This window comes from Pelodiscus sinensis, chromosome 3 (assembly GCF_049634645.1).
Source record: "Pelodiscus sinensis isolate JC-2024 chromosome 3, ASM4963464v1, whole genome shotgun sequence".
NCBI classification, from domain to species: domain Eukaryota; kingdom Metazoa; phylum Chordata; order Testudines; family Trionychidae; genus Pelodiscus; species Pelodiscus sinensis.
In genome coordinates, this window is record NC_134713.1 from 143,350,732 (window position 1) to 143,366,118 (window position 15,387).

Sequence of the window (15,387 nt, forward strand, 5' to 3'; positions counted from 1 at the left end):
GTTCCTCCCTATTCGTTAAAATCAAATCTAGAACAGCTTCCCCCTGGTAGCTTTCTCAATCATCTGAAATGCAATCAGGCTGCAAGACCTGTCAGCAAGGAGAAGGATCCGCTCACATTGATGATGATGCTTGAATTGATGCAGGGGCTAGGTGCTGTTGGCTAGTAGCCACTGGATGAGTAGCGGCTCAAACATCTCCTTCATCCTCGGTCCTGTTCCTTCATCCTCCAGTCATGCCCGAGGTAGTGTGTGAGCCCTTTTTTCTCCCACTCTACCGTCTCCTCTTCCTTTCCACATCCTGCTCTCCTTTACCTCTCTGCTTGTCCAGGCATTTGAGACATGTCTAAAATCACAATGTGTTTCATAGAATCATAGAAATATAGGGCTGGAAGGGACATCCAGTGTAGCCCCCTGCCCAAAGCAGGAACAAGTACCCCTAGAGCATTCATGGAACAGGTCATCCTTGAGCCTTTTCCTTTTCCCATGCAGGATCAGGATCCTCGCTCCAAGAGGCTTGGGTGGCTACTTCAGTTCAGCAGAGGTGGAAGGTCAGGTCAAGAAAGTAAAAGGAGATATTTTTTATTTGTGGAAAGCAAGATGAGAATCCCCCTTTTACATTGTGTGTCATGGCAAGACAACAGTTTAATACTTTTTATTTACTTGGTATGGCTTTATTTCACCCCTTACACCTCAGCCAGTTCCAAGCTGCTGCAGGCCACAGACACACTCTGGTAACAACCTCAGATGTAATGCATTAAAAGAAAAGAAACAGACATTTTTTGGACCTGGTATGTGCATCTCTGGAGCGGGGGGAGTGACTAGCGCTATCAGACCAAAGGTCTGCTACTACCATTGCTTTTAATATTATCCCACACAACGGTAACCTGAGAGGATGTTAATCATCTGGAGTTCCCTGAATGGAAGAGAGAGCAACTTCTCCAGGCTAGTGGTGAAATTCTAGCTCTGCAAAGGACATTTTATATTACCCGCTGACAGAAAAGGAGTGGAGAGGACTTATATGCTATTGAGGCAAATGTTGGAAGTTTGCCCTACCTAGCAATTTCACTAACCATCTTGAGTGTATCCTGAATGAAAAATTCTCAAGCATCACCAGCCAGGAGTGGGGGAAAATTCAGGTGCACATTAATGGGATGATGAGTCAGGATGCAAAGACTTGCTTACTGCAGAATTGTTCTCCCACCCCACTTTGGAAAGTTTGCCGCAAATTGAAGCCTTGAAAGGTGAAGTACTGCTGCTCCATGGAACTTTTTTAACTGAATACAGTCATTGGAATTTACCATCCAGGATGTCTGAGCTAATGCTTGGTAACAGTCTACTGGTGTGACAGAATTATTAAGAGAGCCGTGTAGGCTGACAACTGCACTTCTGCTTTCTAAACCTGTACATTCATTTTTCATCTATTTAGTAAGGCTGATCAACTAGCTGTGTGTTAAATTGGGTTTCCCCTGCTTGAATCACACGTTGTGGTTGGGGCCTTAGGCCAGAGGAAGGGGGTTGGGACAATGGCATGGCTTTTGCCTAAGCAGACGGTTAAGGCCAGCCTCCTCCACAGCAATCTTTTTACTGGCCATCACTCAGAAATCCCTCCCACTCTTAGTACAATGTCCCCCCACAATAACAGCAAAGATGGTGGTGGCCACTTACCCAGTTGTGATTCTGGTTCCTGCCCTAATACTGCTTCCTCTCCAGGCTGTTCCTTGGGCCAGGTTTTCAGATGTCTCACATCTGTGTGGCCTGTTCTGGAGCTGCTCAAACACCATGGTCATGTTCTTCTGCCCCCCCTGTCAGAATAGCTATGGGGGCCAGAGGTGTGATAAGATGTGATCCCTGACAATGCAGCTGTGCTAGCAGACCCCCTAATGTAGACACAGCTACTCTGACAAAAGTCTCCTTTTGCTAACAGAGCTGGTTTCCTGGGAAAAGAAGCTACAGCTCCATTTGGGGAGTTTGCCGATTTAGCTCTGCTGGCCAACCCTTTCTAGCTGAGACAGAACCCTAGTGTAGGCCTGGACTATGGAGCACAATTTCTCCTTTAGATTTCCAAGAAAGAAGCTGGTATCCCCAGTTCTCTCTTCTTTCCTTTCTTGTGATTGCTGTAAAACTCACCCACACCCCTTCTGCTATGGAGTTCTTCTAGGCTCTAGCACCGGCCTTGCCTCGCCTCTTCTCTTCTCTCTATCAATATGTCCACACTGCACAAACCCTATTGTGGTGAGTAGTACACATAAACTGCACACCCCTTAGCATAGGTATAAATAGGAGTGTGCACTGTCAGGCATGGATTGAGTGAGGAGAGTAAAAACATGCATGGACCCCCATGGATATGTACCCTTCATGACCCTCTACATCCCCCTTCAGTGTCTTGTTGCTTTCCTGCTGCCAGAGACTTTTCCTCATCATAGGGAAAGACGACAGCAGTTGGGAAAAGGTTCTGCCATCATCAAAAGGCTCCAGCAGCTTCCTGCTGTAGGAAAAGACAGCGGCAGCAGGGAGAGGCTTTGGCAGGGGATGTGGGAGGCAGTGGGGAAAAGACTCTGGGGGAGGGGGCAAAGGGAAGGATCTGGCAGTGCTCCCCCTACTGCTTTCCCCCTGCCAAAGCTTTTCACTGCTGCATGGAGCTACCCGCTGCAGAGTGCAGGCAACTGGCTTTTCACCGCTCCGTGTGGCTACGCTACGGTTGCCAGATGTCCGATATTCACCCGGACAGTCTGGTATTTTCACCTCCTGTCCGGTAAAAAAAATTCAGAGAATACCGGAAACCTGAGATGTCCAGTATTTTCTGAATTTTTCCCCATCCAGGAGGCGAAAACGCTGGGCACCTGGCAACCCTACAAACACTCAGTGCCCGGCCTTGGCCCCCCGAGCCCTCCCCTGGCCCCCAAAACTCCCAGTCCCCCGACCCCAGCTCCCATGCTTACCTGGTTCCCAGCACAAAATGGCTGCTGGCCAAAAGACCTAGTGCTCAACCTCTCCCCTGTTCCTATCCCTGCACTCACTCTTAAAGGGGACGTGCTGTTTTAATGCTTTTTTTTTTTTTTTTTTTTTTTTTTAATTTGGAATCCTAGGAGTCCTTTTTTTTTCTTCTCAACAACTTTGGTCTCCCCACCCTTTTTCCCCCCCTTCAACAGAAATTTTCCTGTTTTTTAGGGGGGGGCGGTGTTCAATATTTTTGTTTCGACCATCTGGCAATCCTACGCTACGCAGACCCTGCACACGGCCGCCAGCAGTCTGCAGTGTAGGCACAGACATGTGCGTTCTTAGGGCTAATTGCGGCCTAGGTTATCATTTGTTAGCACATGGCAACAGCTCCCTCCAGTCATCCCTTGTCTGTGTGTGCATCAACCATCAGTGTCTAGCTCCACCACCACTTCCTAATGCTGAGAGCCAAAAAGTGTCTTTTGGGGTTCTGTTCTCCCTCTCTTGAGCCCTTCAGTTTGCTCCGGAAGCCAGAATTCCTTCATTGTCACCTGGGGCTCTTAATCTGTACATCTCAACACATAATATGAAGGGAATCCAGTAGAACTTTCTCCATATTTCACAAATTCACAGGAAGGCTAGACGAGATCATCCAGTCTGACTCCCTGTGCTTCATAGGACAGAATCTCTCCCAGTCACTCAGGCAGTTACCTTGTGTTTGACTAAAGTAGATCTAAAGAGGCGCGCAGAAAGCATGGTCAGAGCATGTGCATGCATATGACTAAGCTGAGATGCTGCCCTCCATATGAGCATGACCTTTTCAGGCAGCTGACCTAGTTCCCCCTTGAACATCAGTAGGCAGGGACAAAGCGTTCTCTATAAACAACTGATGATTGGAGCAGTTTCTTCTTCATTCAAATTCACCTTCTCTACCCCTGGGGAGAAATGGGGAACGAGGGACAGAGTCTCCCACATTTCCGCTGAGGTATAGGGATGTTACATTTTGATTAATCAACTAACTGAGTAGTCGATAGCATTTCCATCAAATGCTCAATTAGTCGACAAGAGATACCTGCGTAGATCTGGCACTGCTTAGGTCCCTGCTCCTGTGCCTCTCCCTTTGAAATGTACAAGAGCCACGGGCATCTCTTGTACATTTCAAAGAGAGAGGAGCAGAAGTAGGGACAGCTCTGCCTCTCCTGCCCCCCCGCAGAGACAGTGTTTGGGGGGGACTGGCTTTTAAGCTGGCTCACCCCAGCACCGGCTCCTGCTCCCTGATAGAGGCAGCAAGGCGGGGGGGGGGGGGGGGGGGGAGGGGGAGGAGAGGGAGGGAGAGAAACTAGTCAAGTGACCACTTGACTACCCAGTAAGTATATGCTTATTGGGTAATCGACTAGTCACTTACATCCCTACTGAGGAACCTAAATACCTTTGAGGATCTGGGCAAACAGACTCCCAAGGTCACTGGAAGAACTACTAAGAGGTTTCCTGACACCACTACACACCCACACTCTTTGCATTGGACCACAACTTAGCTCTCTTCTTTCTGCCACTGTTCCAGAAAATGATGATCATCCACCTGCACATGATGGGATGATGGGAGATGGAAGTATTGAGGCAGATAAAAAGGAATGTCAGAGTTCACAGTGGTATTTCAACATGAAGTGCTGCTTTCCCATGTAAAACTCAGTGTGCCTCAGAGACATCCTCAGGAAAGGCAAAAAGAATAAGAAAAAAGACCAGATGCATCTTGGCACCCAATTCCTCTGGCTGGCTTTCACACATTCACCTGAAATCAGCTTGTCTCTTCTGGTGACTGTTTACCTGCTCTCAGAAACTGCCATTCTTCCCCCAGCTATGTGGGAGAGAGGCATTTCAAAGGCACAGGACCTCTGATAAGGGACCAATTCACCTTTCAATGAGTTTCTATCTCTTATGTACTGGAAATTCTTAAGATTAGTATGTACAATTGCAGGGCTCTTGTAGGATAACAGGAGCAATCAGATTACATTAATAAGGTTCACTCTCAGATTAGGAAAACAAAGGTCAATCAGCTTCAAAAGGAAAGAAGCTCCCTAATCAAACCACTGTCATTTATTGGCACAGAATCCCAGTTCCTGGTGGGAGGAGGCCCTGTGTTTGAATTCTGCCCGAAGCAGAGAAGACATGGGTTGGACTGAAAACAGTGGCTGCCTTAGTTAGTACCACTGAACAAACTGAGACCTGCTTAATTGACTTTTCTACTAGGTTCCTTCCCACGTCTATACTCGTGTGCATTAGGCCTACTTTACAGTAGAAAATGTTTGCTGTGGTGGCTATCCAGCTGTAACTACAGCAGCAACCGCTTCTAGTGGAGATGCTGGTCATACAGCGCTTTTGCAGATAGCGTTTGAACCAGTTCCCTGAATGTAAAAGCATTGCTATGCCAGTAGCATGGTGCCTACACAAGGGCTTTTGGCCAAACCTGAATTAACCAACATTCATTTGGTGCACTTGCATAGAGTCCCCATCTCAGGGAGACCCAGAACCACCCCCCGCCCCACAAAACCCAAACCTGAGCAGTTCTGCATCCTGTACAGCAGGTTGCAATGCTACTCAGTCAAGTCTGGCTCGGTTGCTCCTCTCTCATGACGGAGTGGCAGCCGTGCCCAGCCTGAGTGGTACAAGGCCAGGGGATGAGAGCAAGCAGAGCTGGGAAGCTGAGGTCCAGGGGAGCTGCCCTAGCTTGGGAGGGGAGCATGGAACCCGTGAGTGGACTGGACGATCGTAAAGGCAATGGGCAAGGGCTGGGGGTGAGCTGCCAATGGGCTCTAGGCTATGGCTCGCCAAGTTGTAGGGACTGTGGGGAGGGTGGACAGGGAGTAGTGTGGAGGAGGGCTCGGGGGGCCAAGATGTTGCAGATGAGTTAGGGCTGGTCGGAGCTGGGGCCAGTGTGACTGAGGTGCTGGAGGCTGTGAGGGGCATGGATGTGAGTGAGGGTGACTGTCAGGATAAGCTGGGGCTGTGGAGGGTGGCTGGGGTCTATGTGTGATGGGAAGGGCAATCAAAGGCCTGTGTATAGTGTGTGGGAGGGGCATGGTGTACTGGGGTGGGGACTCTCTAAGGAAGGTGGCATCCCCTATTTTCATAGAGGCTCATAGGGGACCCTCAAAATTCATTAACCCGGCCTTGATTTTTACTGGCTAGAAATACTGTTAAAAAAAAAGAAAGAAAACACCATACCCCTCATCAACATAACTTCACCTGCCAATGTTTCCAGCACAGCCCTGGCTCAATAGCAAATTATGTGATCCTGTGCAGTTGTGTATGACCAGAGTACCTGAATCCTTTAGTCATAGGTGGCGAGGGCTAAGCTTACAGGGGACTCTGCCCCCCTCAGTCTATCTCCTCTCAGCTCAGCGAAACCTGGCACACCCCATGTAATGCCATCATGCTATCCTCTGTCCTCCTCCTAGAAGTGAGGGGCAATAGGCTGGAGCGGCCAACCAGGTCCAGGCCAGCCCAGGGACCAGAAGGGAGCCAAGGCTGCCTGGGCTCACTGTCTGAATCCTGTGCCCAGCGCATAGGGAGAGGAGAAGAGTTGCACTGCCTGGGATAAGTGTGGGGCGAGCTCACTCTCTTTCCTGCCCCCTCCAGGCCTCTGCACCAGACTGGGATGGAGCCAGGCCCAGCCCCAAACAACAATATTCTCACCTTCCACCAAGGAAGTTAGTGCAGCTGCTGACAGAGCTTACAGAGTCTGGGAGACCAGGTAGCCTCTGATTCGGGTGTGATGGGCCCCTCTTCCCCGCCCCCGTGCCTTAGAAAATGGACTTGTGGACACAGAAATGCCTGACTCAAGGGTGCTTTGGACAAATTACCCCATGTGACCTATCAAGCTTCATGTCATAATCCGCTGGATCTGTGCATCTGATTCGGGCATCTGTATCATCCTTGTGTGTAAAGTCAGACATGGGGCGTATGGAGTGCAGCATGGTTTTAAATGTGCAAAGGAAAGCCAGCAAGGGGGTCTGCAATGCTGGGATGCCTCAATGTCTGGGCAATCACATGTAAACACGCTCCCTTGTCCTTTAAGTCTTAGCAGTGGTTGCTCCTAGGAAGTCACATGGTCTCCCCAACCGTTAGGGACTAACCAAGTAACTTCCCCCTGTAAAAGGGAACCCATAAAACAATGGGAAGCTTAGCAGGGTTTGACTCTGGCTGGCGTGCCACTCCCAAGAAAGTGAGCCAGAGACCCCAGGGAGAAGGAACTTCCCTGGTTTGAAGGCTTATCTGGAACAAGAACCATTTTAGGGTGAGTTTGTACTGAAGTTCTAGTGTTGGAATTAGCTACGTGCTTTCTGTTCATTTCAATTTGTAACCTGCTTTGCTCTGCCTGTTCTCACTTATAACCAGGGCTCACCAAGCGCGCGGTTTCGCGCCGTTCTGCGCATGCGCAGATCGCTCTGCGCCGGCTCTTCCGGGTCGTAATCTACTCACCCCGGGCAAGTAGATTACATGATTTGTCGAGCCCTGCTTATAACCACTTAAATCCTACTGCTTGTACTTAACAAAATCACTTTTACCTACTATCAAGCCCAGTGTAAATGATCGTTCCCTGGGGGGGCAATCAGTGTGTACATTCCCCCTTTCATTGTTAAAGGGGCCTTACCTAAATAATTCATTTGGGGTTTTGGTCCCATTTGGGGAGTGATATCCCAGGAAGCTGGGCAGAAAACTGCATTTTCCTTAGACCTGAAAGCTGTGTCTACATTGGCGCGAATGTGCTGCCTGTCTACACTGACGTGGAGTTCTTGCGCAAGAACACTGACGTTCTAATGTGTGAAATCGGTGCTTCTTGCGCAAGAACTATGATGCTCCCACTCAGGAAGAAGCCCTCTTGCGCAACTCTTCTTGCACAAGAGGCCAGTGTAGACAAGCAACATGAATTTCTTGCGCAAGAAAGCCCGATGGCTAAAATGGCCATCAGAGCTTTCTTGCGCAAGAGAGCATCTACACTGGCATGGACACTCTTACACAAAAGCACTTCTCTTGCGCAAAAGCACATGCCAGTGTAGATGCTCTCTTCTGAGAGAGTTTTTGCACAAGAACTCTTCCACAAAAGAGTTCTTGTGCAAGATCACGCCAGTGTAGACGTAGCCGAAGAGTTTCAGTGTCTGTACTGCTCCTCTGGGGGGCACTGATCTCAGCTCTGTGCCTTGGCTAGGGGAGTCCAGGGAGCTGGCCCAGCAGGACAGGGCGGTGAGAAGCCCCAGAGTGCAGCAAGGTGAGTGGCAGTGGCCTGTCAGCACTCCGGAAAGTACCCCCAAGTGGTCATCTGTGACCTCACCTGGTCAAATTGGGGCCCCGCAAATCTGCAGAGATGATACAGATGTGGATGTGGTTACAAATTTTGTATCTGCACAGGACTCTAGCCATCTACTAGATCCAGACTAGTGGAACTGTTCCCAAATCTGCTAGGTAGGGATCCTGAACAGAGCAATAAGGAACAGCATTTCTTTAGTTTTCAGAACAGATCAATCAGGTCAGGTTGCAACTGATCATTTGTGCGGCATCAGTGTTAAAATAGGAAGGGGGAGAAATTCCTGCTGTGGTGTTCTTCCAGTTTTGCCTTCTGAGAGCCAGCTGTCCACTTATCAAGGGTGTGGCCAAGTTTCCTGCAGTCCCATAAAGTTTGTTTACAGCCTCCAGTCCTGGCTCCCAGTGTTCTGTGCTGTTATTTAGCTCTAATTTACCCCTGAATGGCTTCTAAAGAATGCAGCAAGCAGTGAAAGTGTCAGTAGTGCTGCTAGACAATACTGATCTCCCGAGGTTTGGAAAATTCTCAGGTCCCGAGGGTGCCGGACAAGACAGGTTCAACCTGTTCAGGAGTTTCCCCTGTTTATGTACCCAAAGACTGCAGTCATTCTTTTGATCACACTGTCACACTGGGAGCTCATGTTCAACTGATTATCCACCATCCCTCCCCAAATCTTTTTCAGAGTCATCTCTTCCCTGGAGAGAGTCCTCCATCCTGTAAGTATGAGCCATATTCTTTGCTTCTAGGTATACATATACATTTATCCATATGAAAATGCATATGGTTTGCATGCACTCAGTCCACCAAATGAACCAGCTCATTCGATATTAGTGAACCGCTCTTCACGAAATACTACTCCCGCATTTTTGGGTCAACTGCAGAATTTACCAAGGATTTTATTTTTTCCTTCTGGGTCACTGATAATTATGTTAAAGAGTACAGGGCTAAGAACCGCTCACTTCAGGACTCCACTAGAAACACACCCACTCAATGCCAATAATCTTTTGGGACCTACCGATCAGTCGGTTTTAAATCCATTGAAGGTGTGACCTGTTAATTTTATATCCTAATATTTGAGTCAAAATGTGTGGTGCCTAGTCAATGCTGCACAGAAGTCTAAGTCTATTACACACCCCAGGGACTATGGAGAAGTGCAACAATGGTAGTGGCAGTGGAGTCCGCTATCCTGGCATATGTCACAAAAAGGGAGTGAGTGAATGACTGGAAAGCCCACTGACCTCAGGCAGAACAATGCTTCCATCCCATACATCAAACAGCTACTGAAGAGCAGAATGTCTTATGAACCATAAAGGAAAGTAGGTTTGTTTCAGGTGATCTCAAAACTGGAAGGAAGACTGGGCCTCTTCCAAGATTAGGAAGTTTAGATTTAGAGCTTTGACTTGAAAGTCTCTCTCCAGAAACCTTCCTCTGAGCTGTGAATGTTCTGTTCCAGTCTTACATCATTACAAGTGTATGTCTGATTCATGTGTGGATGGTGCGGTGTGCTAGGAAATTCCTCTACACCAGAAATAGACAACGGGGGAGGAGCCGGCATGGGCAAGAGGATTCAGATACATGAAACCCACCAACACAACCCAGCTTCACTGCACCAGTGCTTCTCGTGTGGAGAAATGTAATGTAGAAGGAGGCAGGAAAGGAGCCTGATGGGATTGGAAAAGGTGGTGAATACACTTTCAACAGAATGAAAACAATGCAGGGGACCAGATGGCTAAGGGGCCTGGAAAGCAAATAATGCTTTATATAACACCAGGCTTAGCCACCTAAGCCATCCTCTCTTGATTACCAAGCCTTTCCCATCTAGACCATCTGTCTGACTCCATCAACCCCAAGTTGTTGCTATCTATTGGCTGACTGGTGGTGTGTGCACAACATGAGCTGTGCTCAGTTTAGTTCCATGGGATCAGGTGCCCACATCACACACAGAACCTTTGTTTACAGTTTCAGAAGTATGGCCAAGGAGTAAATAGACCCAGGACACTGCACTTGATTCTCCCCCTGAAAGGTCATCTCTCCACGTTCAGCAGCGAGATCTTGAAAGGGAAGCAGTAGCAGGTGGGCAAAACCTGCACTACTGCTGTGTCTGTCTTGTCTAGTTACACCCGAGGGGGAAATAAGCTGGTGCACCACTCCTGTAAGAAGGAACTGGCAGGTTGGGGTGCCTGGCTGCCGAGGAGGCACGGTGTGCTCCCTGGCCTACTCCTGGGACTCTTTTGTAGGCTGCTGGGCTAAGCAGCAGGCTGCCAGGCATGTTAAAGGGGATTGCCCCACCCCCAAACACTGCAGCGCTATTTAGGGAGGGCAGAGGGGACTGAAGACCCCGCTCACCCCGAGATGCATACCAGGATGCTGTTTGCTGTTCCCTTTTGTCACTGTGAGGGTACGTCTACACTGCACCTGGAGCTCGAAACAGGATATGTAATTTGAGCTACGTAAATTGCATCTCTTAGTCTGAAATAGTTTATTTTGTGATTTGGCACTGTCTACACCACACCAAATTTCAAAATAGAGCACTATCCCAAAACGTCCCTTAATCCTCATGCAATGTGATTTACAGGGACGTCAGAATAGCGAGCCCAAAATATTTGGGTATAGTGGCTTGCTGTGAAGACACGGGATAGCTATTTCGGGTTGCCAGAGGTATCTCAAAATAGCACCGCAGCGTAGCCAAGCCTTGGAGAGCAAGAGGGAAGCATACAGCGTGGGTCACTCAATCGCAGCCCGGAGGGAGAGGAACACAGGGATACCGTGCGCCTTCCTTTTCACCCTGATGAGGAGGGGACCAGCAAACAGAGGCTGAGAAGAAAGTGTGCAGCATGCCTAGCTGGGGAGGGCGGGAGGAGGGGGGTAGGGAGATGGCAGAGAAGTGAATGACCCACTCTGTGTGCTTCCCTCTCTCTCTGACAGTGATGAAGGGGAAGAGCAAGCAGCATCCCAGTACAGGGGCTTTAGCCCCCTTGCCCTCCCTAAATAGTGCTCTTGCCCCCACATACCTCAGCCCTCTGCCCTGAGCCCCCATATCTGCAAGCTCCTTCCCTGGCTCCTGTGCCCCCAGATCCCCACCTTCTGCCCATTGCCCCTCCCACACCACAACCTTTTCCCTGAGTCCCCCGCACTCCATCCCACACTTACATTTCTTACAGGTATTGTCATGTCACAACCCCTCCCAACTCCCTGCCCTGAGTGTCCTCCCAGGGCACGCGGATGCACAATATGACAGCACTTATAAGAAATGTAAGTTACTTTCACCTCTGATTTACACTGAGCTCATCAGAGCAGGACTGTCTACTACTGTGTTTGTACAGTGCCTAGCACAATGGAGCCCCAATCTGGATCAGGTACAAGGAAACCATAATGAATGGGATGAAAAAGAAAAATAAATTATATGTTTGCACAGGATGTAGCAAAATAAGACTCCATCCTCTGTTGGGTCCCAGGGCTCTATCGCAATAAATGCAGTTAATTACAGCATTTAGAGTTAACCCTAATGAAAAAGCTTTGTCTACAAACAGTGCCAAAGAGCTTCACAGACTATAAAATATGAGAATAATTAAAAAGCCCATCCACTGCTTCTGCGTTTTTATAACCAGTCTCCAGTTCTTTCCTAGTAATCAAACTATGTGTATAGAATACCAACATGCTATCAAGATAGGACCGATCATGACTTTGCCAGGTAACCGGTGGGTAAGCAGATGACTGGGGAAGGACATCGTTTTATTTCATTTCTTCTGTGTGTGTGTGTCTGTATCCAAGCAATGCCAAAAAGGAAATTGGAAAAGGAATGGGAAGACAAGTTGGTTCTTGTGTGATTTGTTTGGGGCTTTTTAATGAGACTCATCATGAAAACCTATTGAACACAAAAATAAATAGGGCTATCAAGATCATACCAGACTTTCACATAGCAGGAAGTCCGGTACAATTAAAGAACAAGAGTAAGAAAAAATACCCTTTCACTTCCTTCCCCATCTAGGTCCCAATCTCGGGTCAGGCAGGCCAGGACTTGCTCCAAAACTGCCTTCAGTACAACACCAAGCAGCGAGAAGTCAGAACTCAGAACAGTACCTGGGTCTCCCATGATCACTGCACATGGTACAAACAAATCAGTAAAAATACAGTGGGAAGGGCTTTCCCTTCTCTGTGGCACTGGGAGTAGCTTATCGTCCATCTCCTTAACTGTAAACTTTGTCCTTCTTCCCCCCTCACTGTTTGTTGCTCTCTTTCACCTACAGTTGCTTGGTAAGCACCTCAGAGCAAAGGCCATGAATTTGTATTGATTGGGTAAAGTGCCCAGCATGCGCTGCGGGGCCTCGCAAGGCTTCTCAACTATAGAGGGCTTATCTATAGTGTGCTCATCGCTGTAGTACTGGCACGCCTTCCACTTTTAAGCAACCAGATTGAAGTCTGTCAGATGTTGCTTGGTCTTTCAAGGATAAAAGTGACACTTTGAACCTGGACTCATCAGCTCTATTTCCCACTTCCTCCGGCTAATCAGCGCAACTCAGATTCTGCCCTAGGTTGTTTGTACAGCTAGCGCACAACTGGATGGCATTATTCATTCTGTTACGGTGAAGCCTAGGGGCCAGAGAACATATCAGTGCCCTATTGTGCTAGTCACAGCACTGCACATAATAAAAAGACAGTCTCTGCCCCAAAGATTGGAGGCGGGAGGAGGAGAGAGAATGGGACAATAAGCATAACAGTGTTTCACAGCATTTAAGGCAAGGAGGGATCATTTGTTCATTTACTCTGACCTCCTGTGTATCACAGGCTCTTAATTTCACCCTACTCACTGTATATTGAGGTCAATAACTTGAATGAGGGTAAAATGTTTCAGTTCCACAGGAAACTAAACTGTGGGCTTCACAGGTATAGAGACCAATGCCTGAGACCCCTGCAATGGCAGGGAATTGATTACATGAGATATGCCTAGCCAATCCTAGGTGATACATGTTCATACTGCAGAAGGAGGAGAAAAAGACCCCTAGGCATCTGCCAATGCCACTTGAAGGAAGATTACTTCCTGGCCCAAATCTGGCAATCAGTTTGATCCCGATCATGGGAGTAAGTTTCACCAGGCACACATCTGATGAAGCAGGTTCTCAGTACATGGCTACATCCTATCTGGAGTCCTGACTGGAGCTGTGGCTCATCCTGGATGCCTCAGGGGAAGGTGAAACATTCCTCTATCCCTGTCAAGAATACATCTGTCAATTGTGACTAGGGGGCCCTGGTTGTTAAATTCCTTCCTGATCCCTGCAGGTCTGAAGTCCTGAAGCATGAAATCTAGTTATGATCATATGTCTTAATGCAGAGCTGTAAGTGTTATGAGCATGTTAAGGGCAAAGAAGAACTTCCTGTTCTCTCTGTGACCTTTGAAGGAAGGGATGAACAGTTGAATCCGTAGTCACAGAATCCAAGGCTAGAAGGGACCATCATGACCATCCATCCCAGCCTCCCCCATCTCGCCGCTGCCCTTGGCTGTAGAATTTCTTCCAGACAACTATCTGATCTCACCTTGAAGACAAAACAATGCTTAGTCCACTGCCTGCCCTGGTGAGCTCTTCCAATGTTCTTGTTCCTCCCTGCTAGGAAACTGCATCACATTTTGAGATTGACTTTATCTAACTTCAACTTCCAGTAGTGGGCTCTTGTTATAGCTTAGTCACCAATGCTGAAAAGCCCCCTTCCTATCAGCTACCTTTTCCATGTCAACGCTCACAATTTCTGCTAAGACTCCTCTCAAAGCTCAGTGGTGATGGTGGGGTGTTGTACAGATGAAACAAAACTGGAAAGATTTGTCCAAGACCCACTGGTGTCAGAGAGGGCCGCATGATCATCCAAACCACCACCAGCATGTGCTCTGGCAAAACCCGGCACCTACCTGGAACAGCACTTGGCACAAACAAAAACCAGCTCCCCTTGCAGACTGGCTGCCTGTTGCCCGTGCTGCTGCCTCTGACACAGAGACAGCAGGGCAGGCTGGCAGCAGCCCCTATGGGGGAAAGGGGTGTCTAAGCTCCCAGACCCTGGTGAGCTGGAATGGAGACAAGCTGATTCATGCTAGTGTGGGTCGCTGTCCCATGGAGTGGCAGTCAGACCACTTACAGCCAGAGATAAGAACAAAGGGGCGGGGGGGGGGGGCGCTGCAGCCTAAGCTGGGAGCCAGCTGACTTTCTATCTCCAGCTGTAGAGGCTCCTACACTAAGCTCCAGAGGTCCCAGGTGCAAATCCAAAGCCGCCCGCCCGGCGGTGGTTACATTAGCTCCTGGGGGAGGTGCACCAACCCCCTTTGCTCCCACCAACATTTCATCGCTAAACTGGGTGCCTCCACATGCTCCCTCCCCCCCCTCTGGTCGGCCCTCCCCGCACCTCCGTCCCCATAGGCACCCCTGGCTTCTGCACCGGCTCTGTACTCCCGTGGGGAGACCGGCCACCCCCTCCAGCCCCACTCCCGGGGGCGGGGCTCCCCAGGTTCCTCACCCTGCCGCTCTGCCCCGGGAAGCCCGCAGCCCCCTACCTGGACGAGGCGCTCCAGGGCCGGCCCCTGCAGGCACGTGTAATTGGCCAGCAGCTCCCACTTCTCCTGCAGCAGCAGCTGCGCGGAGCGGCGCTCGGCCGGGCCCTCCAGCGCCCAGAACGCCGCGCTGCCCAGCAGCAGGTAGCCCACGTAGGCCAGCGCCAGCAGCAGGGTCCCGGGCAGCCGCCAGCGCCGCCCCTGCGCCCGGCACATCGCGCCGCGCCTGCCCGCTCTCCGGGCGCGCGTGGGCCAGCGAGGCACCGCGGGAGGCGGCTCCGACTAAGCCCGACGCCTCCGGCTTCAGGGGGGTGGCCCCGCCAGGCGGGCTGGGGGAGGGCGCAGGCAGCCAGCCCCTCCCAGCGAGGAGCGCCTGACACTCCGGCAGTGGTTCCTTGCGGCGCCCAGGGCAGCCCCCCGGCGCGCCCCTCCCGGCTTGTTCTCTGGCACTGCAGCCCTGGGGCCGGCAGGGGAGTAGGCGGGGCCATTAGCTCCGCTTTCCAGGCTCCCTCCAGAGCTTAGAGCCGGTCCCCTGAGCCACCCTTCCTCTTTGCCACACTCCTCTAATGGGGTGTGCTCTGGGCCCCTTGGGAAGGCCAGCATCCCCCGAGCGGCCTCT

The 15,387-nt window shown here is 50.0% G+C and overlaps 1 protein-coding gene across 1 annotated transcript in view; it reads right to left on the reverse strand.

The window, feature by feature from the left end:
- Nucleotides 1-15,097, reverse strand: part of KCNK17 (potassium two pore domain channel subfamily K member 17) — a 40,176-nt gene extending 25,079 nt beyond the window's left edge. The window contains exon 1 of the mRNA XM_075925084.1: nucleotides 14,772-15,097. Coding sequence (XP_075781199.1) covers nucleotides 14,772-14,984 — 213 coding nt within the window. The 5' untranslated portion in view covers nucleotides 14,985-15,097. The remainder of the gene's footprint in view (nucleotides 1-14,771) is intronic.
- Between the last annotated feature and the right edge of the window lie 290 nt (nucleotides 15,098-15,387).